This window comes from Drosophila willistoni (genome assembly GCF_018902025.1).
Source record: "Drosophila willistoni isolate 14030-0811.24 chromosome 2L unlocalized genomic scaffold, UCI_dwil_1.1 Seg72.1, whole genome shotgun sequence".
NCBI classification, from domain to species: domain Eukaryota; kingdom Metazoa; phylum Arthropoda; class Insecta; order Diptera; family Drosophilidae; genus Drosophila; species Drosophila willistoni.
The window spans coordinates 1,874,706-1,902,505 of record NW_025814049.1 but is presented as its reverse complement, the minus strand read 5'-3'; the positions used below and the strand labels follow the sequence as shown (position 1 = coordinate 1,902,505).

At 36.3% G+C, this 27,800-nt stretch overlaps 2 protein-coding genes across 4 annotated transcripts; both read right to left on the bottom strand.

Annotated features, from left to right (window-relative positions):
• Positions 1-729: 729 nt before the first annotated feature.
• LOC6646225 (putative sodium-coupled neutral amino acid transporter 11) lies at positions 730-17,226 on the bottom strand. 3 transcript variants are annotated; one of them, XM_002068804.4, is made up of 11 exons: positions 17,113-17,226; positions 16,434-16,748; positions 12,407-12,466; positions 6,749-7,063; positions 6,558-6,672; positions 6,209-6,461; positions 2,323-2,393; positions 2,045-2,206; positions 1,851-1,963; positions 1,321-1,512; positions 730-1,238 (listed from the first exon to the last, which is right to left on the bottom strand). In XM_002068804.4, the coding sequence occupies exons 2-11, from the start codon at positions 16,488-16,490 to the stop codon at positions 966-968; spliced, it is 1,611 nt and encodes a 536-aa protein (XP_002068840.1). In that variant the 5' UTR covers positions 16,491-16,748; positions 17,113-17,226; the 3' UTR covers positions 730-965. The 3 variants fall into 3 exon arrangements, with proteins under 3 accessions (XP_002068840.1, XP_023033630.1, XP_046866261.1); XM_023177862.2 differs by lacking the exon at positions 12,407-12,466; XM_047010305.1 differs by lacking the exon at positions 17,113-17,226 and having other exon boundaries at positions 16,434-16,925.
• A 1,260-nt stretch (positions 17,227-18,486) lies between these two features.
• LOC6646226 (dynein regulatory complex subunit 5) lies at positions 18,487-19,928 on the bottom strand. The gene is made up of 2 exons (XM_002068805.3): positions 19,434-19,928; positions 18,487-19,373 (listed from the first exon to the last, which is right to left on the bottom strand). The coding sequence occupies exons 1-2, from the start codon at positions 19,858-19,860 to the stop codon at positions 18,631-18,633; spliced, it is 1,170 nt and encodes a 389-aa protein (XP_002068841.2). The 5' UTR covers positions 19,861-19,928; the 3' UTR covers positions 18,487-18,630.
• Positions 19,929-27,800: the final 7,872 nt, after the last annotated feature.

Below are 27,800 nucleotides of genomic sequence, written 5' to 3'. Positions count from 1 at the left end.
GCAAATGTTGTGTATTGAGTGTATTTTGAAAAAAATCTATTTAATTCATATCAAAAATCGTTCTCTTCGTATATGTATATATAATATTTACATAATATAGTGCTCAAAAAATAAATAATAGAAAGTAAATAAATACATACAAAAATATATATGTAGTTATGCGAGTGTATATGCTCATAGGAAAACTATAGATTAAGTGCATTAAAAACTAAACTAAGATCAGAATATTATGAATAGTTTTTTGAATGTTTTTTTTGGATTTTTTGTTAGCTGAAGCAATTGTCTACTACATTTTTGTTTTTTGTTGTACACATATATAAAAGTGTTTTTGATTTAACAATTTCAATATATATATATAGTTATTTATACATATATGGTATATAGGTTTCTTCATGTTGTGTGTGTGTGTGTGTTTCTTGTATATTGGTGCCCGGAAAATAGTTTTTGAAAACTACTACACTAATTCCTCTAGCTTGGTAAATTACAAACAACATCTAATTCTATATGGAGAAATATGCATGCAAAGTTTTTGTTTCTTTTTTTTTTTTTTGTTTAGCCACACATCAAGATAGATCAAGGAACTTGCACTACAATACAATATTATATATGTATATATCTTTTCATACAATTCTTTCTCTTTGGCTCGCCATTTGGGATTGGGAGGGGGATTTTAAGAACCAAAATATAAAAAATCATAATCATTCTCTATATGCTTTTGATTCATTTTCGTTTTGTACTGAAATTCAGGTTGAGTTTATCACTTGCCCAGTTGGTTAGAACTTCAGAGACATCTCAGGTACCTACAAGTTTCCTTCGTACATTCATTCCAGTTAAAAAAAAAAAAAACATAAAACATCAACAAAATATGCCAAAAATTATCCCAATCCTTTACCATTAATTCCCTAAACTAAACAATTAACATTGCTCATTGGCTTCGATGCTTCAACATTTCATCTCTCTCCCTCTTAATTTGTTAGTTTACTAGCGGCCACCTCATTGACGGTGGAATTATTGCCTTGGAACTCTTGTCGACAATATCCCATCACAATATCCGATCGACAATCGCCGCCCATTAGGCCGGGCAGTAGAACAGCTGCTCCCAAAATGGTTACCAAAGCTCCAAACACAACCAACCCCAAGGCGGGTAACTTTTCGCGACTGAACAGAGCATGTGGCTCCATTTGTATGTAGGCCAGGCCAGGTAGTATATAAGCCAGTGGTATGGCTGCCAATAGACCCTGGAGTGAGGCGGGAAGTGGGCAAAAAGTTACAAATTATTAGCATAACTAAAGCGAAATTCGAGTTCAAAAGAAAACTCACATTCAATTCCAATACAGAGCCCAGGCAATCGGTCATGGGTGATATTATAAAAGCGCTGAATACAATTGCCATGGTAATGGCTTTCGAGTACTCATCAATTTCGGCTCCCTTCTCCAAATTTGGGTCCTTATCCTGGGTGAATTCGGTAATGGGTTCCTTTAGCACAAAACGATGAACTAAAGCGCGTACAATCTGCAATGGCAAATAAAGAAAGAAAAACGTGGAAAACGAATCGTGTGGAAAATCAAATAAATGACCACGAATCGAAATGAATTTTCAAAACATGGTCGGAGTTCAAAAAACTAAAAAAAAGGGGGTTAAGAAAATTAATATGTGATCCTAAATTGATACTAAATTCCAAAAACATTCGCTATGCAAAGAAACAAGTTGTTTATTGACTTCAAAACGCGTGGTTTGGGTTCTTAAAAGTATCTTCTTGTTAGTTTAGTTAGTCGAAACAGACAGAAATGCAGTTTAGTTCATGAGATTTAGTCCCCCTTTTAACTACCACTACGACTAACATAACTTACTTCACGTGAAACGAAGCATTCAATCGGGAAGGTCAACAATATGGATATGGAGAAGAGGACACGCGAAAAGTTCATCAAATCGTCATCCCAGCAATAATTCTCCAGCAAATCACCTGCAATCAAAGCGACATAAAACAAGATAGATTCAGTGAGTAACAGCAATTACAATTTAAATCGCTTTTTTGTTTTGTTACCTTGTGACAATGCACGAAAAGTGGAATAGCCAGCAATGCCAAAGAGGGCGGCCACTGTCCAGGCAAAACCTATGGAAATATGTGTGACCTTCTCCCAACGTTCCAGCGTGGCATCGCGCATCGATTGATAGACCAGAAATGTGTTATGATGGCACATGAAGGCTGCAACAAACAAACAAAAGCAAAAAAAAATCCCAAGTGAATCAATTTGAAGAAGAATATTTCACCAACACACTCACATTCATACACACTCAATCTTTTTTGGATTGGTTACTCACCAAATACCATGATGCCGGTGGCTGGTATAAGATCCGTGTTAGCAAAACGCCAAGATTCGGCAGTGTCCGTCCTGCAGATGGGACGTAAAAAAGGTTCACACCAAATTAACATTTCGTTCGCTTCGCAAACAAACAAAAGGTGAGAGGTTTCAAGATAACGCAGACACAAGGAAAACCAAAAGAATGGAAGGTGCAAAATAAAATAAAATATACGCGCCGCAAATTGGAAATTTATTTAAATTTTATGCCAAGCAACAGCCCTGAAATAAGAGAAGCTGGCCGAAGGACAAAGGAAGAGTGGGTCGGGTCGGGTGGGATGTGGTGGGTTCGGTTGGTCCATGAGCTAAGGCGTCACTAAGCTTCTACTATATCCGCCGCCACTTGAGGGTCCTTTTCCCCATCTCTCCCTCTCGCTCTCTACAGTCTCTCTTTCTCTCTTTCTACAGCTCAGTATGTGTGTCTAGTGAAGTGCAGCAGCTGCCTGGGGGCAACAAATGTAAGACAAAGTTGCATTCAACAGACTCTGGAGTCAGCGTGGCTGAGGGTGGACTAAAAACTAATGAAAAGCCATAAAAACGGCAAACAAGTGGCACACTAAATTTTATGAGCTTCTACCCGGTTTCTGGCCCCCTTCCAAGCTTTGTCCCTCCTGTCTTTCTGCCTCCGCCTCTGGGGTAGTCACCGCAGATTTGAAGGCACTAAAGCGCCACTTAGTACTAAAACGGCCAGGACCCCAGCCAGACACTCGGTGTGTGTAGACAGAGAGAGAGAGAGAGAGAGAGAGGGAGCATGAGAGAGAGGCATGAAGTGAGCATTGTCTGACGCAAATTTTTACTTTTTTTTTACATTCTTTTGAGTAATTAAAATGCAAATAAATCTTTATGCATTATTACTTAAGGTTGCTGGCAAAGACGTAAAAGTAATTTTTAATAAATTGCTTCTCGACAGCCCAAAAAAAAATATTAAAGGAAGCTACGAAACGAAAAATAATTATGTTACATAATTGGGAAATTCATTCACATATAATTAACAGCAACATTTTTGTGTATCTCATTATGTTTGAATAAATTTACAACATTTTTGGTGCTTTCCTCGAAAATTTTTTTACTAGAATATTAAATTTTATCACTTTAACTTCAACCAACCCTAAAAGATTAGCAAGTTGTTTCTATAACTATTTTAAAAGCCACCAAGTTCACATCATCAGCAGACTCGGGTTAAAGGTTTCAATTCGCCATGGCACAATTTTAATGATTTAACTAGTTGAGAATTACAAAGAAATGAAGCAAAAAGGTTAGCTAACCTCAACGACGGTTAAATGAAAAAACTTTAGTGAGACCTATAAAGTATCTATTTTGAATAAAAACATTTATTGAGCTGTTAAATTAATAACTTTGTCTAAGATTCTTCTATTTTATAAGAAATTTTTATTATTTTAATAAGATTTTATATATTTTTGTTGTTTATGAGATATTTAGCATAGTATATAAGGCTGCTCGATCAATGATCTCTATAAAAGCTATGTGTTATAGTGGTCCGATCCGATTAGAGTAGTCCCATGACAAGTTAATCTCGATTTCAATTAGGCAATAACAATCTTCAATACCAATTTTTATTTCAAAAGCTTTCCAATTGAGGAACTAAAGTTAATACACACAGATGGACATGGCTATATTGACGCGACTTTTCATGAAGATCAAGAATATATAAATTTTATACTGTAACACTTTAAAACAAAAGCGTATATAAATAGAAAAGAAAGTTTAAACTTATTTGCTAGAATCATTCGTTGAATAACTCATTCTGCATTTTATTAACACTCAGTTTACCTCTTCGACTGGTTTTGTGGCCTTTTAAAAAAAAGTCAATTTATACCTTTCGACTCAATCACCGTAAAAAGCCATTTTTAAGCATTTTCTTATGCTTAACGATGTACGCAAAATAGTAAAAAATAAAAACTAAGTATGCAGTCCTCGGTAGATGAGTTGTCTAAGTGGCCCATTCATTTAGTCAACTGAACAACGAGGATCCGGGTTCGAATCCCAGGCTAGTGTATGGATGTAGTTTTCGTCTAAGTCGAAGGCCTAAGTTGCCAGTGCTTGTAAAATATAGTTAGGTTGATAGATTATAACTATATCCTATACTTTAATAATAATAATAATAATAATAAAAACTAAGTATTGTGTTAAAAGCAAATAAATTGAACAATAGCTGGCGCCAGAAATAAGAAGACACTAAAGTTTTCCATTAACCATTTCAAGGACTTGCTTAAGGCTTTCAACAAAATCTCAACAGATGCTTAGGAGACAGATGGCACCATAGATTTGCCACCAAAAATGTGAAGAGGGGTTTCCCCTTATTCAATATCTGTCTAAAACATCCAAGTATTCTGTGTGTGTGTGTGTGTCTCGGATTCATGTTTAACAATCAAGTGTTCTTGAGTGAAGGAATAAAAAAAAAAGCATAAGCATGAAATGGCATGAATTGTAATTGACAAGGATGTTATTCCCAATCGATTTGCCACATTGCTTAGTGCCATTTTTATACCATACACCCATAGGGTGAAATGGTATATTAAAGTCGCCAAAATGTATGTAACAGGCAGAAGGAAGCATCTCCGACCCCACAAAGTATATATATTCTTGATCAGGATCAAAAACTGAGTCGATCTAGCCATGTCCGTCTGTCCGTCCGTCCGTCCGTCCGTCCGTCCGTCCGTCCGTCCGTCCGTCCGTCCGTCCGTCCGTCCGTATGAACACCTAGATCTCGGAGACTATAAGAGCTAGAGCCACCAAATTTGGTATGCAGTCTCGTGTAGTATGTACGCTTATCGAGTTTGTTTCAAATTTTTGCCACGCCCCCTTCCGCCCCCAGAATTTACATAAAACTGTTTTTCTTAAAAAGTATAGCAGATAGAAACATCAAATTTGGTTTATATACTCGTTTAGTTAGCGCGCAGAAAATAATTGTTCCAACTTTTTGCCACGCCCCCTTCCGCCCCCGGAATTTACATAACTCTGATTTTCGTAAAAACTATGACAGCTACCGACATTAAATTTGGTATGTAAGTTAGCTTAATAGACGCGCAGATATTGACTATTTAAAAATTATGCCACGCCCATTTCCGCCCCCGAAAATTAAACAAAACTGATTTTCTCGAAAACTAACAAAGCTAAAGTCACCAAATTTAGTATGTATATTGGCTTAGTATGCGCGCAGAACACATATATTTTAATATGTTGCCACGCCCACTTCCGCCTCCATAATTTAGAAAAAACCGATTAGCTTTTGCAATTTTTTGACCATCGCGATCAAATTTGGCAGACTAATAAAACTTATCTATTTCTATCAAACTACCAAATTTGATTGAAATCGGACTAGAAACATACAAAATATACGTATGAACGTATTTTGCTACGCGATCCATAAGGGCAGAATTGGCCGTTGGCTAGTGGCGGCGCTAGAGTGCTTGTGTGTTTGTAGAGTGAGCGAGATAGCAAATGGTATGAGGCATGTTAAAACAATTTAGTAGACATACATTTGGTTTTCGAAATTTTAAATATTTGTTTCACCTGGTGTATGGTATACCCAAGTCGGCGAGACGACTTACTTACTTCATTTTTTTTCTCTTTTTAAGGCTCGAATCTAATTTGTTATGGCCCACGCATTTTGGTTTGTTATTTTCGCACCTGTCTCTCTGTCTGTCTGTCTGTCTGTCTGTCCGTCTGCTACCTTGAGCTTCATTTATTTTGATTCACAACAATAAGTGGTAAATGGGTGGGTGATTGCATATCAGTGTGTGCGTGTGTGTGGGTAGGTGTTCTGTTCTGTTTTGTTGTGATAAAATCACTACGAAAAAACAACAATAACAAAAAGCGATACTTACACTTTATAATCGCCCGACATGAGCTTTATAATGACAGCAAACAAAATGAAGACTACACACGCCAAGCTAATGAAACTGGCTCGGGCCAAACGCGAGACATTCTTGTACAGGCACAAGGGCATTACGACGCCAACATTGACAAAGAACACAACGCCCAATCGAACGGCACCCATTGAGGCGCCCCAGGAGGGAAAGAAGCGCACAAGGACTTTGGATAAAGTGTCTCCAACGACAACATTGTACGAAATCATGGCTAGAGAAGTGGGGGGAAAAAAAAAACAAGAAGAGAAGATTAGAAAATAGGCCAACATTTTCTCACGCTTTCTCTCTCTCTCTTTTTCTCGCTTACCCAGAAAAGGATACATGAATTGCAACAGTGAGAGCAAATAGTAACCGTATTTGCCATAGGCCGCTTCCATAATGCCTGGATAACTGAAACGGCCGCAAATGTGACCACATCTAACCTGTAAAGGATGCAAAACCGGAAATGCGAATGACATTTTGACAAATTACACCGCATCCCCCCGATTGTCCACTTACCATTAGAATGAGTGAATAATCGGTTATGTAGGCGACCAGAATGAGTAGGGCCAAACCGAGACCAAAGCCGGCCCGATGTAGGGCATAGGGTATGCCAATGACTCCGCTGCCCACAATGGAGTTGATATAGTTGAACGAAGCTTGTGGCAACGAGGACAACGCATCGCCCACGCCCAATCCACCGCCCATTAAACCATTCTGCTGCTGCTGTTGTTGCTGTTGCTGCTGCTGCTGCTGCTGGTTGCTGGAGGGTTGTTGCTGTTGCTGATGAGATTGCTGCTGCTGCTGTTGCTGATGTGTAGTCTGAGGATTGTTCTAAAGGGAGAGAGAATTGTGTGAGAAAGACCCTTTTCATCAGCAGGTGCTATGCGTGTGTGTGAGTGAGTGTGTGTGTGTGTTTGCCTATTGTCTCTCTCTCTGTTTTATGAAAGCTTGAATTTTATTTTTGGAGGTTCTTTCGTTTTTTGCCTCCACAATAAACATAAAGTCAACATCATAAAGTCACGAGTATATGTAAAAACAACTAAAAATAAACAGCCAGGCCTCACCAGGCCAGAAGCAGAAGCAGAACTTAACATTTATTACTTTCCCTTCCTCTCGAATGGAAATTGGCAACTTTTACAGCTGCCTGGCAATTAAAGAAGTTTTCATCCAAGTGCCAGCAAATACAGCCAGCAGAAACCGGAAAAAGTTTATACTTGAAAGTAAATATTTTTCAACAGAAAAACCCTCTTCAAAAATCAAGCAAATACAAAAACCAAAAAACCAAAAAATAAAGGAAGAAAGAGCAAAGGTGTCAGCATATGTTGGTCGCTTCGTCGGATGGTTGGTTGGTTTCTGCTGCTCGAGCAAGCATAATGAAAATTTCGTGCAAGTTGCCAGTTTTCGTACAATTCAATTAAGTGGCAGGCACGCAGGCAAAGTCGTAGGACCCTTAAAAACATTTTGCCATTACGCATCAAAGGAGAACGTCTAATTATCTTATCGAGAAGGAGAAGCAGAAAAAAAACTATCTTTGGGAAAGAGACAAATGAAATTACCAAATGGCAAAAGAAAGCTGAATGAAGGTCATTTAGGCCCAAGAAAAAAAGGAAACAAAAGGCAATCAACTCTCTCTTTTTCCCTCTCTATTGGTGTGTGTACAGATAAATCTCACATTTAACTGACGAAAAAGGAATTCAACATGGATCTGGGAAAACCAGGTATGTAAACAACCAACCGCACATTCAGACACCCATCAAAAAAACGAATCATTGAAAGCAGCATCATAAAAACCCATAAGGCCATAAATAAATAAATGTATATAAATAATAAAAAAAAAAAAAACAAAAACAAAAAACCAAAAAAAAATGCATATATATAACCTTATCTCCCTCACCCTATGTTCCTCTCTCTCTCTCTCTGACTGTCATAAAAATTGCCCAGCAATAAAATGGGGTAACAAAATATTTACGAGGGCAACACCAAAAGTTTTGTTCCCCTCTACAAACAAAAGTTTGTTGCATATTAAAGCACACGAATTTGTTAAATGTTGAAAAGAAACTTATTAATTGAAGCTGCAAAATAAATAAATTTCTTTGTTGGCAGTTTTCTTAGGAATTTAATTTTGTTTAGAGGTAGAGATTGAAAGAAGGAAACTTCAGCAATGCCGAAATTTATTTATTCTCACAATTTAAGGCCCATAGAAAGTGGCTTATCTTCCCTCAGCCTGCATTCCTTCATTTTAGATGCTTTATAGATGCATATATCGATATACTAAGAATAACTATACTAACGTTACTTGATATAGATAAAAACTGACCCACTTAGTTATCAAATTTTTGAATTTAATATAGGAAATCGCACTCAAATCCAGTCCTAAAGTATTTTAAAATGTTTTGAATGCAGTCGAACACTTCCCATCTCCTACATATAGCTTTATTTTGATGCCATATATATTCTAATTAAATCTTGTACTTTTCGACTGAGACTGTCTCCCTCATACATATAGACCTTTAACGAATTTATAGATTTTGAAAAAGTTTTTGTATTAAAGAAGAATGGTCTGGTCAAATTAACTGTGTACCTTCATGAAAAAATATTGTTCTGAAGTTTCATTAAACTAGATAGATAGCTGATTGTGAGACATAAAATTGTATTATACACAGACATATGAACAGGCACACTCTCTCTGTCAGGGAATACACATTTTTCTTTATAAATCATTATTTTGAAGAACTTTTAAACAAACCCTCGTATAGGTATGCATATTTTCATCATGTTTATTCATCATCATTTTCCCGTAGGCTTTTTGGTATTTTATAATAAAAAGCTGATAAAATTGTTGACATTCAAAGTATTTGAGATAAAAGCGTATGCAAATTTTTCCAAATATCCCAATTTTTTTTTTCTCTTTTTCGTGTTTTTTGCCTTTATGTAGGCTTGTTGACAGTTATCAGGCTTTAAGCCTGATCCAACACACCTACACACATACACACACACACACTCGCCCACACACAATCCAATTAAAAAGTATAAAATCGAAACTCAAATTGAACATGACTGGAAATTTACCAGATATCTAAAAATTGTAGAACAATTTTCTCATAAAAAAAAGAACACAAACACAAACAAACGGCGAACGAACACAAATACCACATAGATGAAGAAGGCGAGAAAGCCAAGAGGAAGAAAGAGAGAAGCAGAGAAAGAGAGAGGGAGGGCGAAGTGAAAGCCGGAAAGGACAAACAAAAACCTTTTCATGCTCTGCACGATTTTAATTAATATTATTCATGTATACATAGGGTCCTTATCATCATAAATGTTTACATACACATGAGTTGGGCAAATAACAAGACAATAAAATTAAGGAACAATCAAAATTTCAAATTGAATCAGAACAAGGTCTCGAAAAAAGATGAGAAAATAAAAATCCCAGTAAAGACTTCTTGCCTAGACATGTGTGTCTTCTTTAATCATAAAATTTAAATTTATTTTTAATTTTGATTATAATTAAAAGGAGTTTAATTTTAATGGGAATTATTTGCCAATAGAATTGTCTATAAGTAAGGCTTCGGCTTGAAAGAGATAGATCTTATACCTTAATGATATAATTATCGAAATTATTGGAACGATGTAACTTTTATATTTCATTTATGCAGTTCTAGAATAAGTTTCAAACATAGAAAACTGTAGTGAAATTGAAAATAAATTTATACCTAATGAAATTTTGTATCATCCGAAAACCCCGTTTTGGTCTTTATTTGTTCTTTTCTTTATACAGAACAGCCTAACAAAAGAACGCAATGAATGAGAGACGCGTTTATTTGGGTTTCAAAGGAATTAATAGACCCGGAACTGCCTAGTTCTCTTTTCCCGCTTGCAATTTATCAGTCTCAAAAAATTATACCTTATTTTTCTTTGCTGACCCATTAAATTCTTTTGCGACTCAGGACAAATTCAATTGATCAATTCGACCCTGGCTAACATGAAGTTTGGGCAAGAGCCATACGGCAAGGCATCAGAGAAATAAGGACTAGGGAATTTTCGATCTCAGGATAACTTTCTATTTTCTATTAAATTTTGCTGTAATCGAAGCCAAATTACGACAGAATAGCGAACCTTTTAAATTTCATCTCGCTGATTGAGTTTGCTGCTTGATTTTGTAAGTATTTAAAATTCAAGAGTTCCAAATCTGCTTATTCGAAATCTTTAATTTTAGGAACAAAAAACGAAATTTTGAGATGTGTAATTATAGTACTTTAAAATTCCAAAATAATTTGGAAGAGATTTTCAGCTTGCAAATAAGAGAGTTGAAAGCGTAAGTCTAGAGACTCTTTATATATATTGAAAAAACTTTTCCTTGTCCCATAATGCTGAAAAAAAAAATTAAATGGTAGAACAACTTGTCGTATACGCAATGACATTACGCATACGCATAAGTACGTAAGATTTCTATTTAAAGTTTGCAAATTCCAGTTGATAGAAAGAAGTAAATGTTCCGATAAAAATGAAAAAACCTTTGCTTAAAACCCAAGAAAGATATTTGGTAAGGTCAAGTCTAAGGATACTAATACAGTATAAAGAAAAGGTTAAACTAATGATACGAAATGGCTGAGAAGTTGTGAATACAATTATTTAAAAGCCTAAAAAGATATATGAGTTGCTTGTCGCAGAAAGAAAATGCAAAAATTTAAGAAATTTTAACCCGAGGCGTATTATTGAAGGATTGTATTTTCTCTGAATTTCCTTAATTCTTGTGTAACTTTCTTGGACTTTTAAAAATGTGAAATCATGGAAATCTACATGCAATCTCAGAAATCTCGGATGGACAATTTAGCTTGGTCTAAGCAACAGAGGAAAATTGATTTAATACCTTTGCTTGAAACGCAAGAACTAAAGAGCAATTCCTTACCAATTTAACCAATCAAATAGACCAAACAAATTGAGGAAAATGTTAAAATTGTGGCAAACCGTTTAGGCGCACATTTGGCCCCAAGTTAGACACGGCAAGCATTTTAGAAAGAGATGCAAGATTCTCCCCATGCAATTAACTTAAGCCTAGAAAAATGTCAGCACCTCACAATTATGAGAACGTGCCCCAAATGTATGCCAACTGGGGAGCAATTGTCGGGCAGGGGGAAGGTTGGGGGGCGGGGGTAGACACAGTGTACTAGTAGTACAGTGGGTAAACACAAAAACTGCGCTTTTTTTTCTTCTTCCAGTTGCCGCATTCACTCTGACTACTGCTGACTATTGACATAAGCTTGTCGACAAACATAGAGACTCGTGCCACATCTCTACTTCCCTCTCCTTGACTGTAGCCCAGGTAAACACAAACATGCAAGGTGGGGGGCTGGGGTGGGGCGGGGCTAGTCTGGCCCAAACTGAAATAGTTTTTGACCTTCTCGGTTTGCTCTTTTGTCCTCCTTTTTCCTGCACTCCTTGCAGCAAGCACAGAACTAAATTTGCTTTGAGTATTTCAATTAGATTTCTTTCTTTCTATTTTTGTTTTTTTTTTTTGTGTATTTCATTTCCTGCTCGTTGCTCGTTGCTCGTTTGTCTTTGTCTTGTTTTTGTTGCAATTAATAAATAATTTTTACTTTCGGCTAAAATTTCGTTAATAAGGAGCAAAGGCAACTAATTGAAACTGTCTGCCTTTCGCCATGTCCCCGTTAACGTCTCTCGGCCTCTCTTATTCGCACTGTGTTTCCCTTTGGGTCGGGGCCCATTAGTTGAGCAAACAATCAACTAAGCTTTAGTCAGGTTTTATTTTATTTTTTCCTCCTTTCTGTTTTTTTTTTGGTCTAGCCTTGATTGCCTAATGGCTATGCCAACACTTTCAATGTGAGCCTATGAAAACAGAGAAAGAAGGAGGACAGAGACCGTGACGGGAGGTCCTTACTTATGCAGGGTAATGCATGAACATCAGTCCTTTCCCCATTATACAATATCCTTGATGCTAGAGAATCTCAAGTCCGAGGACAAGAACTCCAATTTAATAACCAACCAAGGGCAAGAGGCGTCAAATATTCTTTCTCATCTCTAAAAATAAAATAAACTAAGAAAGAGAGTGAAAGATTCCAGCGAAAAAGGAATTCCATTTGGGTATGTCATGAATGTGGGAATGTGGGGCGTGTCGGGGGGGGTTTTAGTCAAGAACTGGGTCAATGTGTTTACCTTCATTAAATTGTTGAAGTCATCGAATGCATAAGCCTCAGTGGCGGATACATCGCTGCCCTGCATCGAAAATCGAAACGATTCAAATCAAATTGAATCACAAAAAAAAAAAATAGAAACCAAAAATTGTTAACAATTAACTCAAGTTCCACTTCAAAATATATGCTACTATTACTAAGAGTGCCATGCAGAGCAACAAAAAATAAAAATGGCCAAAAAAAAATGCCAATTTATTCGCATGCCAAAGAGGGGAAGGGTAAAGAGAAAAAATGGTACAAAATGTATATGGAACATGTGTTCACTGCTGTTTTTATTGATGTTTTCGCCCACTAACCAACCAACCGAACCGCCTCCCATCATCCTCCCACCCCCCCACAAACACACACACACACACACACAGAAAGAGACAGAGACAAACATTTACAGTCAGAGATACGACAGAGTTGTGGGTTTTCCGTTTTTTTTTTATTGTTTTGCCCACAGACACGTTGAATCCATCAGAGCAAACGATGGCTTTGGTTGTGCTCCCAAGCAAGATATAACATGTAATATAATATATATAAAGAACAAGATGATATCTGAAACCATTGGCAACATCATGCACGTAGCCAGGAGTTCCTTCCACTCTATTCAAGAGAGGATAAGTCAATCGATTGACTTACTCGAAGAAATTTGAATGCCAATTTGCCAATGTAAAAAGTGACTTTCGAAAATAAACCAATCTATTTCAAATATTTATGAAGGAATTGGACCAAAAGGGGGATCTTAAAATATTTGAGACTTAGGTTACTTCAGGTTAATAAAATTAAAAACTGGTGACCCCTGTTTTTTTTGCTCATAGTGGGACCCCTTTTTAACTCCACCTCTGTCTAGGAAAATGATGAAGTAGATATACAGCTGCAGCTTTTCAGATTGTTATTGCTGCATTTTTCACTATCATTCATCTTCTGACACTATTTGTCTCTCGCTCTTTCGCACATGTTTAGTGTGTATGTGTGATGATTGCCCCTTGGGGTATGCAACAGTTTTTTGCATTATTGCATAACCCTCATAGTCATCGTCATCGTTACGCTAACTCTAGATGCTGTGTAGAACACAGGCGAAGCATGATGACATCTAATCATTCATTCACTCAGTCAACGCTCAATTCACACTGTGGCTTATAATTTGATTTCCTTGGCTCGAAAACGAAACGATGACCTTCCTTCAGTTGCAGCTGCTGTGGCTGCGGCTTGTGCTCCACTAGAAAAATGTCAACCAGAGACAGTTGGCCTTCAAATTGCTTTCCAACATGTAGTTGTTATCCCGTTTCACCCGTTAGCCCAGTTAAACAATTACTTGCACGTTTCCTTTCATGTTTGATTTAATTAGGTCGGGTTTTTTTTTTCTTTCTCTCTCTCGTCTTTTGTAAATGCTAGGGCTTGATGTCTAATTAACGTTGACGAGGGCATGGACCATGGACATTCGATTTATTGTTGGATTGCAATTGCATTGAATTGGGTCTGACATTGATTTCTGTTGTGCTTTCCGTGAAGTCGCTTAACAACAGGCAAGTCAGCCAGCCAGCTAGTGGGGCAACTGAGTGCGTTGGTGGTTAGTTGAGTGGGTGGAAGGAATTGTGCTTTATATAGTAGTCGTCGTCACCCCGTTGTCGACGTCGTCGTCTGTTGCTGACATTCTTATTTGAATTCCTTAACGGACGAACAATGCCAACGCCTCACAGCAGCAGCAGCCCATTATCCTGCCCAAGGTCTGCCACATGCCTTGCATATTAAGCGGCGATTAAGTCTTCGTCTTTGCTTTTGCCTCTTCCTACATCATAAATCCTTTGCTCCCCCACATGTAAAAGTGTATGGTGTGTGTGTGTGTGTGTGCCTACGTGTGTGTGTTGTATAATTAAAGGTTAAGCTTGCTCCTTATTGATTTTATTATCAAGTTTGGCGGACCTAAATCGCCAAACGTCTGCCATCATTATCCCCCGAAGGACGTGTCAAGATTTTTGCCAGAACTAATTAAATTTTTAGACAAAAATCCATTGAAGTGCCGACCCGCCGACCCGCCTCCCCCCTCCCAGTGATCCCTTTACCATTCCCAAGTGTGAGATTGGGAGACAAATTGCTTTATCCTGGCAAAGGTCATGAGCAAAGCAATAAATAAATAAACCAACATGAATTTTCCACACGTTTTTGTCATTAATCATATAAACATGATGTGAATTGCCACCCCTCACATCCACACGGCCCCCAAACCACCTGGAATTATCACTCAATCAACCCTCGTTACGAAAATGTTGATGTGTCATTTTAGTCAAAACGAAATAAAATTGATTTCGTATCTTCATGATTAAAGCCAACTGACATGCAAGGTAATTTTGCTAAATGATATAATCTACAAATCGAAAATATGTTTACCTCCCCTCCTCAATAGCGAGAGAGAGAGATAGAGTGAGGGGGAGGGGAAAAGTGTGGGCTGAGTTATGGCTTATGGTTGTCCGGATTATGCAAATGACCACCAAAAGGGTCTTAGTTCATATGCAAAATAAATGACATTGAACATTAAAGGAAGGCAAAGAGAGGCGAGCGGTTGATGAGGCGAGATGTGTGCAGAAATGTATGAAAATGTTGATTGATTGACAGCAAACAAATTCTCATTTATTCAACGCAACACATTAAATTGTTGATTGAATCGAATTAACTTTTATTTTGCATATATTTTTTTGATTTATGTTAAATTTAATCATATGAGTTACGTTAAAACTGTCTTTAAAGTTTGGCAAAGATAGACTTAACTAATATAGAAATCATTTTTTCCAATTGAGTACTGTATATAGCATCTTTAGAGATCGTCTTAGAAGTTTAGAAATGGAATGAGCCCAGAAACAATTTTCATTGTTTAATCATATGATTTTGATAATTAGTTTATTAAAGAATGACTACACATAGAAATTATTGTCTAAATGACTTGCCAAATCTCTTTCCAGGTTAAAAGGAATATACTTATTTCGTTGGAAATAAGATATGATGTTGATAGAAATAATTTACATTTTGCGCTGCAAAGTATGCTACATTAAATACTTCTATTCAATGCGGTAATACAGTCATGTCCTTGCAATTTGAAATATGAAGGGAATAACATAGATTCCGAGCTAAAGGCGACTAAAAGTTCTATGTCTAAGTAATTATTGAGAAGGAGATTAAGAATAGAAAGATTCAGATCTAAAAGAGTTAAAAATTTAGTTTTTAACCTTCACAATCATTCTCCTGACAATAATTCTTAAGAATTCAACACAAAAATTATTCAGTAATAGGTTTGAAAATATTGATGCTGAATAGAAAAACATTTAAAAAGTAATATGTACTTCGAAATATTTCATACAAAATTGGCAACGAAACTAAGTAATTTGGCTTGGAATTGATATGGGAAAACAAGTCTCAATATCGATTCCAACTAAGAATCATTTGAAAACAAGTCTAATATATTAGTTAGTAAGAAATTTCTTTATTAATTCCCTAATTTTAAGTCTTAATATGCCTTTGTAGTTTATAGTAAACCAGAACTCATCCTTCTCTTTATTTTTTGGGTAAGATTCTCAAGATTATCTTTATGCAACTTGATCTCTTTTTAAATATTAAATATCCAGATAAGGTCCATCAAGTTGCTACAATTTGTTAAGCTAAATTTTGATGTATTTATTGTGGTTTTTTTTTTGGTTTTTCTGAGGAAATTGCTCTACTTTGTGGCTAGAAAAAATTAGCCACTGGAGTGGTTAAAAGCTAAGCAACAAATTTGCTTTATCCTGCTTATGTGGGTGCAATTAGCAGTGAAAACGAAAATCGTGGCTAATGAGTGAAGGCAGTGGAGAAGTAATTAAAGTGCAACAATGAAACGAAAATTAACGGAAGTTACTTTTTGTTTTTTTTTGGGTTCTTTTTTGTGTGTGTTGCCAAGGACTTGGATAAAAGGGTGACCAAAAGGTGCATCTAATTAGAGGTACTTGAAGATTTGTCTACATTTTTTGTTAACTCACCTGCCGCTGTAGTATATAACTAAATTCAGTGGCCGTATTGCGTCTACTGTCGTTCATTTTTGGGCTTTACTCGTCTGAGGATGAGGATTGTGGGGGAGAGAAAAGTTTTAACAGCTTTTTTGTTGCTTCCTTCGTGGTCGATGAAGATTTTATAGTTTGTCTTTTAGTTGAAGAAGTTTTGTTTAAGTTTTTGCTAGTTGCCGTTTTAGGTGGGTAGATGGCTAAAATATTTACACGCACACTAATAAACATACACACACACACGCACGCACACACACAAAACACACAGATAGTGGGAGTCACAGTCACAGCAGCCTGGAAGATATATACAAACTATATATAATAGAGATAATATTAAATTTCAACAATTTGTTTGCTCCTTAGGCATACCCAAGAGTCCTTCTCACACTATCACTTTACATAAATTGCCGACACATTGTCACAGAAGACACACAAGGATTTGCGAGTGGTGTGCAGAGTGTGTGTGTGTGGCCAAAAGGAGCAAACAATAACATTAATCGAGCCAAGTTACAACACGGCAAACAAAAACAAATGTGTCTGTCAAACTTCTTTGTTCATTATATAATAGTTCTTTTGCTTAAGAGTTTAGTCTCTTTCATAGTCTCTTTGAACTCTGAATTTCATTAATTTTTTTTTGCTTTTCGATTTTTCAGCTCACTTATTTTTTTTATCTGTCGGGAAACTCTTTAATCGTTTTCTTTTTTATATTCTTTTGCTCGTTGTTTGGTGTTGCGGGTTCTTGGTGTTGCCTGCGACTAAGCGTCCGTTGTGACTGGCGCTGCAATAAAAATTATATTGCGAAACTCTCAACAAGGATAACGTTGGCGTTGTCCTGCCAATGTCCTATCGCCCTATCGGCTGGCATCTTCGTGCAGTTCCTCGACATCGTTGTCCTCGTCGTGTGTTGTTGGAAGTTCTCAATGCTCAATGGTTAGCAGCTGTTTGCTGCGCACATTTCAATGCTTATGTTGTTAGTGTTGTTGCTTGACTTTGAAATTGCCAACAATAATGCACACACACACACACACACACAAGCACTTCAGCAAGAATGGTAAAGCGAGAGAGAGAGAGATAAGCCGGAAACGAAAGTGAAAGTTACCAGACTTGCCAAAATCAGCTGTTTCTCTTGACAAAAGCTTTGACAAGTTTTTTAAACATCATTTATTTGCTATTTTATAAATGAAATAATTGAGAATACTGAATGAAACGGTTTATTTGAAACCCGAAACTCTCTCACATACAACTATTTAGGAAAAAAACCGTAAAAAGGCTGCAACAGCAGAGCTTTAAGCTTTCGTTTTGTAACGTTCAAAAGCTTTCAAAAGGATATAAAATGGAAACAAAATCGAACTGCATAGACTCCAAATTTGGAGAGGTTTAAAATTATTATAAATTTGATCAGGAAAGTTATTTGGAAATGAACTTCTACGACATAATTGAATAGTTTCGTTTAACGAAAAACTTTTTATGAAATATAAAGAAACTAGAATAAACAGGACCTTAAGTTGGATTGAAAGTGAAGATTAGCTTTAATTGGTAACTGCTTAATCGGTTACAAGTAAGTACTTGTAAGTGCATATATCGGTTTATTGAATTTCTAAATAGTTTACAAACTGGTTTCGAAAATCGACTAAGCATTTTATAGGATGTTACAAGGACATGCAACCATAATGTATTAACTCCAAAACTAAGATTAGAATTAATCAGAGTCAGAATTTCGGTAATTAGTTGAGGATTGTCAAGACTTGAAAATAAATGTATGAATTGTAATAAATAAGTAAATTTACTTCAGTAAGTTGTATTTATGACGGTTAAGTAGGATAAAATGGAAAGGAAATCACAGTAATTACATTGAATACTTGAACAGAAACGAGTTCAGTATCTAAAGCCCTTTGGGTTACTTGCATAAATAAGTCTCATATCAGTAAAGTAACTTTATCTTATCTAAAAGGATACAAATTAACCAAATATAAGTATCCTATTTCGTTAACATGAAGAAAATATTGAAGGATTTTAAGTAGCACAGGAAATGTAAAGGCCTTGAACTAAGTTTATTTTAGTAAATATTACAACGACTAAATGGTTTTTGGCTTATTAGTAACCTTTACTTGGTGTGTTGGGTTAGAACACTAAAATTCTTTCAAAACAAAATGTAAGCTTAGTTAATTAACTGGAACTAACGCCAAGGCACTACACGATAGTCATTGAGATCTTCATCAAAGGTATAACTAACATCAATTTCCTCATGCAAAACCACTTCGGAGTCGAGCAAACGTCTCAAAATCATGGCCGTGCGTGCATCAAAGTGATTTCCATAAATATTCAAACGCTTCATTTTGCAGGGCTTCTTTAGAGTGAGGAGTATGAGGTTAATGGCCTCCGCCCCGATTTCATTATAATTGATATACAAATGCTGAAGCAAGCGACAGGAACTCAAATACTTGGCTATCCATTCACCGCCATGTGTGCCAATGGAATTGCAGCTAATATCCAAATGCTCCAAACGGACACCGTGGGCAAGGTTTCGCATTAAATAGAGAGCACCGTCCGCTGCAATGTGATTGCTGGCCAAATTGAGTTTACGCAAGACGCTTTGCTTAGAGCCCAAATACTCGCCAATGACCTCCATGTCCTGGGCACTAAACTCACATTGCTGCATGGTCAGCTCCACAAGGCCATTTTGCATTAATAGTGAGCCGATAATTGAGACCATTTTCTCGGTATCCAAACTAAGCTGAAGACCCAACAGACGGCTGGCATTCAGACAATTCACTGTCTTTGATTTGTAGACTCCATCGGCAATCAGACAAAAATTATATTGAGTCAAACCGCAATGATTCACATTGAGGGAGAGCAATGTTTCACTGGCCAGCAGAAATTCACGCAGCATACTGACATCCAAATCGGATAAAGGTGTGCCTAGAGTTAACAATAAGGATCAGATCAGAGCAGAAGGAATGTGTGTGGAATGGCACTCACCCTCCAGACTCAGATGCGTCACTTTCCATACCGAAGCACTTAGACGCATCATCACAAAGAATTCATATGGCAATTTCATAAGTTTCAACTCAATCTGCATTACTTTTCGAAGTGCACGAACGAATTCCCTCATGATTCTGGTTTCCCAATTGCTTATCACAATACTCGAAATGGATACCGAATGCATTTTATGACATTCTGTTAGATATCTCACAATAACACGAAAATCACGTAGGCAATGATATTTTCGATTCATACGCTCCTCAAAGTCTAAGCGACGAAATTGAAAATTCTTATAAGGCCGCTTGTCGTACTCACGCTGCCAACAGTGAAGCAACAATGTGGTGAACTTGCGTCCCGGCACAGGAGGCGGCTTGGGGCAAGAGCATGGATCATAATCACAAGGTAAGCCAACATCGCACATCATTTTTGTTAAAGTAGATTAAGTATTTTGTCAATTTTGAACTAAACTACTGAGTGAAACTAAACGAGCAACTGACTTTCTCAGTGACATTAAACAGAGAACAACTTTTTGCGCTCAGCCGAAAAGTATGCAAGCTAAAATACAACCGCAGATTAGGTCATCTTTTTGTACACTGAACAAAACAAAGCAAAGCAATGAAGTTGTAATTAAAGAAATTAAAAAGTACCTACACTTTGATTTTTTTTCTTTTTTATTTTATAAAGAGGCACAATTTATAAATTTTAAATGTTTGGAACTTCCATCAAAGTATTACAATTTTGTAATATTAAAAAATATTAATTAAATATTATGTATATATTTGCTTACAGCAAAATAAGTTGTGTAACTTAAAAAAAATTTGAATTATTACTTATTTATTCTATTGGAAATTACTGTCAAATCTAGTACTAGCTATAGGCCTTATGATATTTAAATATTTATTTTTATTTATTTAAGAGCTAACATAGCGTTTTGCATTTGGTGAGAATGTGTTCGATTGATATGGTGTCGTTGCAAAAGGGGCATGAAGGGGGAGATTGATCGATTTAGTGTATATGGGTTATTTTGGAGTGTCAGAGTCTAAGCCTATTTATTATTATTTGGTCTCTTCTCGAGAGGGATAATGAGTTTCTTTTAAAAATGTGGTAGTTAGTTTATTAACAAAGTTATAAATTATATTTTCAAAAAAAAAAACTTTAAAAAATAAGAATCTAGAATTTCAGCCATCTGCAGACCAATCACTTTGAGATGGAATCTTATAATATATTTTTATCAAAATGGTATTTGCCAAATTTTCTTCAAAGTTAGTACTTGAATGTTCAAACATAAGAATATACCTACTAGCTACTATATTATTCCAAAGTTAATATTTAAAAAAAAATAAAATCTTGGCATTAAAAATATTTAATATTAAAAGAATTTCTATACACAGCTGACAAATCTACCAATACCTTGAGAAAGGATGTAAAAATATTTTCTGTGTTAAATAAAATGTTTCTTTTATTGTTTTTTTATTTTATCTTTACTCAAAAAGCTTTAAAAAACAAATTGTTATTTTAGGATTTCCTATTTTCCCTTAAAGAACTCAAAGATTGCTTATTTTGACTTATTTCTTAAGGAAATAATATGTTCAAGAATTTAAATGTAGATGGATACTAAAAAAGTCTCAAGTCCCAATGTTTATTTTAAAACTTTTCCTCCTTAAAATCTCCCATCTGCATATAAAAATTATGTTATCAATTCATATAATATAAGCAATTTATTGTTGATTTTAGACATTTTTTCCAGTAGTTTTGTGATTGGAAATATTTTTTAAAATTTTGAAAGTAAAATATATTTTTTATAGTGATATTTCCTTTATTTTAATGCCAAAACCATCCAACCAGCCATTACAGTTTGTTTTTTGTAGGATTGTCTTTTTTTAGTTGTTATTTACGTGAAGCTTTCTTTTTCATATATAATATATAAGACACAAATTTGTTATGAATAATAACTATATATACATAGACCACTTCCTCTTCCCCTTCACAGGAAGGAGAGGACGTGGCCCACTTTTTGCTTGTGCAGAAAGTTTTCTGCTTTTTTTTTATAGGTTGATAAACTGAGTCAATTAAATGCTGTCATATTCATGCCGTCAAAAAGTTTGATTTGAATTGCAACACTTTTTTTTCGCTATCCAACTTTGCCAATTTGGCATTCATAGTATACAGAGACACACTTACATATACATACATACATAGGTAGACCGCAATTCTGTTGTATAGTGTGGCATAGTGTGCTTTCATTAGCATAGTTAGCAGAAAACTTTCAGCATACATTTAAGGGTAAAATTACCATAAACGATATTTCATTCATTTATATGTCATCGACATGGACAGAGAGACCAGACCTAGACGGGACCGGACTGGAAACTGAAGTAGCTCTGAAGTAGTTGACAGACTGGAGCTACTGTTGCTTCACAATGAATGTGAAATTCATTGTCAACCACGTGGTCTTGTGGTCTATGCACTTTATTTGTTTGCTACACAGTTGACGTGCTGGCACGCGCCGTTTTGCCTGTCCTATAAATAAAATCTCCAAAGTCAGGAAGGAAAGGCCAGCCCAGCCAGCCAACCAGTCGACGTCGTTGTCATCATCATCAGAAAACATCATCATCATCGTCATTGTCCTCGTTATGCACGTAGTCATTCGGAGAATGCTGGCGAGTATGAGAGATATTTAAGCCATTTAAGGTCCGAGGATGCATCTTCATTTATTTGATGATGGCCTTTTTGATTTGCCTGAAATGCCTGGAAATTAACTCTAGAAAGACTCCAGACAAACAACTTGAATTCGGACTCGGAATCGGACTTGGACTGTAGACTGAATTGGTCTTCTGTTCAGTCTATTAACTGCTTGTGAGTGTGTGTATGTGTGTGTGTGTGGACAACAACAGGTGCCCATATGTGATGATGGACTAAGAATCAAAGAATAATTTTTCACTTTTACTACTTTTGAGTTCTTTTTTTTCTGTGGCCAAGAGAGATATAGACAGAAAGGAGAACAAAATCACCACAACTGGAGGGAAGAATAACTAGGTAAATTAATTTATTCTATATCTTTATCAAAATGTTATTACCAAACGAATTGAATTTTGTTTTGCCATCGTTTACCTTGTGCTTAGTCATCAAAAAATTTTCTTCTTTGGAAACAGATAATTAAAAAACGAAAAGAAAAAAAAAAGAAGAAATATGGTAAAACCTGCAGACAGACAGACAGACAGAGTAATAATTGCTAGCCGTCTCTCTCTCTCTCTCTCTCTCTCTTTCTCTCTCTGTCTGTCTCCCTCCTCCATTCCATTCCCATTGCCCATTCCCCATTCCCCATTGCCATTGCCATCTCAGCTTACAGTTTACAGACTTGGCCACAGACTTGGTCTGTTGGCCTCTCTGTGCATATCATTTAAAGTGTGAAACGGCTGCAGTGCGCCGTAGCAGAGCAAAACTATTTATCTGTCTGGTCTGCCTTATTCACCTGCCATATCGGGGATGCAGGCGCTGAATGCATCACTTAAGGACCAGCAGCAGCAGTAGCAACAGCAGCAACATCATTGACATGCAACGGCCTCCAGACAAACAGCAGACATGCGGCTGCTGCACTTGTCTCTTCTCGAGATGGAGGTGGAGAGTGGGGGGGGCTGCGAATGGGAATGGGAATGGGGATGGGTCAGCCCAACTCTCCAACCCCAAAACCAAAAACGAAAACCAAAACCCGAACGCATTCATTGTCAATTTTGACAATCAACAACAGCAAAAGAACGGCAACAACATTTACTTGGCCTGTGGATGTCTCGACTGCAAAAAGTGCGACGATCTGTCTGGCTCATGGGGTCTGAGTCTGGACTGGGCCTGTTCCCAGTTCCCAGTTCCCTGCATCAGCCACCATCAACCAGAAGCAACAGCAGCAGCACCAGCAGCAACACAGAAGCCAAACGACGGCACGCGAAAGACCTAAAAACCAAAAACAAAAAATACGACAACAGCAAAATTAAAGTAAAACGAAAACTAATAATAAGAAGGCAAAGAGAAGCAATCAACAATTTTGCTTCACAACTTTGAAATGCTCTTTCGAATGAGTCAAATTATTCAAGTTATCAAAAACTATTCAAAACATTTCGGATAGCTAAACAATTTTAAGTTTCTATATATTTTAGACACATCCTTGATCTTTGAAGTTTATCTTTGAAATGTTCTCAAAAAGTTTAGATTACCTAGAATTGAAAAAGGTTGACATTTTAGATTGGAAATAATTTATTATAGAACAGTTTACATATCAGATTTTATTTATATATTATATATTATATGTATTTCCTAGAAATCTTTGAGAAATTGAAAACGGGAACATTATCTATTATCAAAAAAATGAAAAATCATATCGGTAAATCTTTAAAAAGTTTCATCTAAACTAAAAGGTTTCTTTATTCAATACGTATAAAGTTAATATAAATTCTTATAATAATAATTAGGACGTACTTTTGTATAAATTATCCTTCTTACTTTAATTTTTACTTGATATAAAAGTTTACACACAATTAAATCTATATGTAGATATATGTATAAGTACCTAATACATTTAATAGATTTTATGTAAAAACTTAGAAATATATACATCATATAGTAACAAATTGTTGGCGTTATAAAACATCATTCTTAAGGAAGGAATAGGAATACTTTTCCATCTGCGGTTATGAGTTCTCTGTAGCTTGTAACAAATTCTCTCAATAAATTGATGATACCTTTTTTTGGGACGGTTAGAGTATCAAGAGCAACAGCAGCTGCACGAACGCAATGAACGGTAGCCGGCCGGTAGCCAGCGGGCAGACAACAACAATAACAAATTGGCTCCTGGTCTTTGCATTCCACATGCAATCTGAGACAACAATCACGACAACTGCATTCGGGCGGCGGTTGCACCAGCCACCAAGCACCAAGCAACCAACCAGTCAGCCCAACAGCAGCAAGGCAAAGCCCAACCAAGCACCAACAGAAGTCAGTGTCAGTAGCAGCAGCAGCAACAACATTGGCAACACCCCCGGACTGGGTCTGGGATGAAGATTGGGAATGGGACTGGGGCTGGGGCTGGGACTGGGACTGGTCGGTCGGTCGGTTGGTCTGCAATGTCTGGTTCGCTGTCGATGTATTTTTAATAGACCTCACCTTCTCCCCCTCCACACCCCTTACTTACTCTCTCTCTCTCTCTCTCTTCTTTCCCTTTGCCCACTCTTTTGGGGCCTTTGCTGATCTCATGCATTCTGCCTACTATACCTCTCTGTCGCCTCCCGTGGTAAAGGGGGAACGTTCAAGACCAAGTCAAGGCACAATTATGTTAATTACGTGTTATATTGATGCTTAAATAAATTTTTGGTACTTGCACTTGGCTGGCATGAAAATGCATACATAATTAATGAAAAATCCTCAGAATACACTGGGCGTATTGTATATAGAATGTATGTGGAGTATTATTCATCAGGCAGCAGGTAGGTTCCCCGATAGTCGGTTATTATGCAATTTGTCCCATACACATAAATATCAACTTTAACATTGTTGCACCTAAATATCATCATAATAGATTATCAAACCTTTTATAGTTAATAATATTTTGTTTGTTGATTGGTTCAATCACCCCATTGGCCATCCCCCCCCCTACCAAATACAAAGCCCATTTGTCCGATAAGAGGCGAATCATTATCATCACATCACATCACACAGTCATTATCGGTTCTTAGTTCGAACGTTGAAATAGTTCAAAATTTGGATGAATATGACACAATGAACTATTTATAGATTCGGATTAATGGCTTGCAAATCAATTGAAACTATTAAGTACGAACCGGAAAACATGTTGTTAAGTGATTAAGTGATTTACTTTCGCCCAATCAAGTACAAAGACTTTAATTGCTTGTAAAATATTTAATTTCCGTTAGTTTGGAGTGTTGTTATTGTGTTTAAGTGGCTTATAGTGGCTGAAACTAGTTAAGATCTTACTGATCAGAGTTTCCCTAATCTAGTTTTTTTAGTCATCTAACTAATAGGTAAAAGTTAGTCGCATTTATTTAAGTTTTGATCAAGTGTTTTACTCTGTCGTTAAGTCACTTTTAAATCAATTGCTTGGCAAACCTTTACTCTCATCCACACCATATGGTTTTTCTTGAGCCCACTCAAAACAACCTTGGCAAAAAAGTTCTTATCAATATGGGCGCCAAACAGTAGCCAAAATAAAAACCTACTTATTATGCTCCCTCTACCTGCTCTGATTTCAACCAGGTGGACGAAACACCTACGCAAAACTGAAAAAGTGGTAAATAAATGTATTTATACTTATATATTATTTTAAAGTGCTTTCTTTCTTCCACGTGTTGTTTTGGTTCCCTTTTTTTTTTTTGTATAGTTTAAATTTAAGTTTTTATTAAGCGCAATTGCCGCCGCCACAGCGTCAGTCTCAGTCTCAGTCGATTTAAAATTAACTCTTAACTCTTAACTGGCACGAGCGTGTGAGACATTTGAGGCGGGTCCAAAAATGAAATGACTAAAATTAGAATAAAGCATGCACATTCTATGTTGACAATTGTCTCCAACTAGATCAAAAGAAATACATATCCAACCAATGTCAAAGAGATGTATGTTGCGTTAAATACCCTGTAAAGGAAAGGGTAACAAAGACCAACTCGAATATGGAGAAATTTTGCTAAAAAGTAGTCTTTCTATGAAAGTGTTAACTTTCTTTGTTGACCTTTAATAGGCAAGAAAATATTATTCTACTTACTTTAGAAAAATGTGGAATTTGAAGTTGGTTTATTTACTCCTGCAAAAGGTCCTGGATCTTTGAGGGTAGATCAAGTAGGCCTAGAATCGTCACCTTTTGCTGGTCGGAATAAAGTTCCTTGCAAAGTCCTGACTTATACTCACCTCTAGAGATATGGTGGTATATATGTATATACCTTCCTTGGACTGCATCTAAAGGGTATTAAAATGCCAATTATGCGACGCGACAGACGCGACAAGAAGAAAATATTCTAGGCCTTGAAATTGAATAGAAAATCGAAAGCTTCTTTTAGTTTTTGACTCACAATTTGGCATTCCAATTGCCATAGTCTGGCAATTGTTTCATTTTTTTTTTCTTTTTTTTTTGTTGTCTGTGTTTGTGTTTTGTTGACGATTTATAAAGTGGGACAAATTCTATGCAAATATGTCGCATATACAAGTCAGTCAGTCAGTCAGACAGGCAGTCATTCTGTCAATCCAGTCAGTCCAATAAATAAACATTATTATATAAAGTCGTCTGAAAAGAACTTCTCGTGCGCCTCTTTATCTCTCTGGCCACATATTTTTTTTTTTTTTTGAGATTATGATGCGATTGCAACTTTGCATAACCGACGTCGTCTGCGCTCACAGATACAGATACAGATCCAAATCCAGATTCCGATCCCATCCCTCGTGCCATTGCTTAGCTTAAACGTTGTGTAGACATACAAAATACATATCAGATGAGACACAGACACGGTGAGAAATCCAGACTTTTTTTGCCTCATTTTGTGTTTTTTTTTTTTTTTGTGTTAAGTGCTTCAAATTATACAATGATTTTGAAATTCAATTTTGATCCAGACAGCCAAAAAAACACAAAAAAATAAGAGAGCCACAAAAAAAGTCAACGTTGAAGATGATGATGATGTTGATGATAAGCTTGTTGAATGAAAGTAAATAAATAAATATATCAAGAACGTCCTTGAAAAAATGCCAGATCTTGATTTCCGTATGCAAACATTTTCATAACACAAAAAGTACCGTTGAAATTGTGCTAACGAAATGTATCACAAATTGAAAAGAGATAAGAGAATTCCACTTGAACTTCTTTCCCAACACTGGTTTTCTTGACCAACACCAAAGATAAGAGTTGCGACAAAGCAAAACTATCCTAAAATGACGTATTGTTTCAGAAATGAGGGCTTATCGCGTATAAGAAGTAAATTCAATCGATCGCGCGATTGATTTTATCAAATTATGACCAAAAAAATAGAGATTAGAGGCCAAAAAATATAAGTTCTCACCTGTTTAGAAAAGTGTGCTACTGAACAAACTATACTGTTAAGAAATTGCTTATTAAATTTGTTATTAAAAGGGTTGATTCACCATACATATGTGATAAGTGTAGTAAAAAAAGTGCCACAAAGCCAACATATCATTAAGGGGAAAGATCATTGTAGATAAAGTGTAAGCCCCAATGATAAAGCAACTAAAGTTAGGAGTAATTTTAAGTCTTTTCGATACTACGTATAGGGTGACAAAGCAAAGTCCGTAAATTTAAGTAATACTATTGAATAGAGTTGCCACAATACAATAATTGAAGCGTACGAACTCCTTCTCAACACT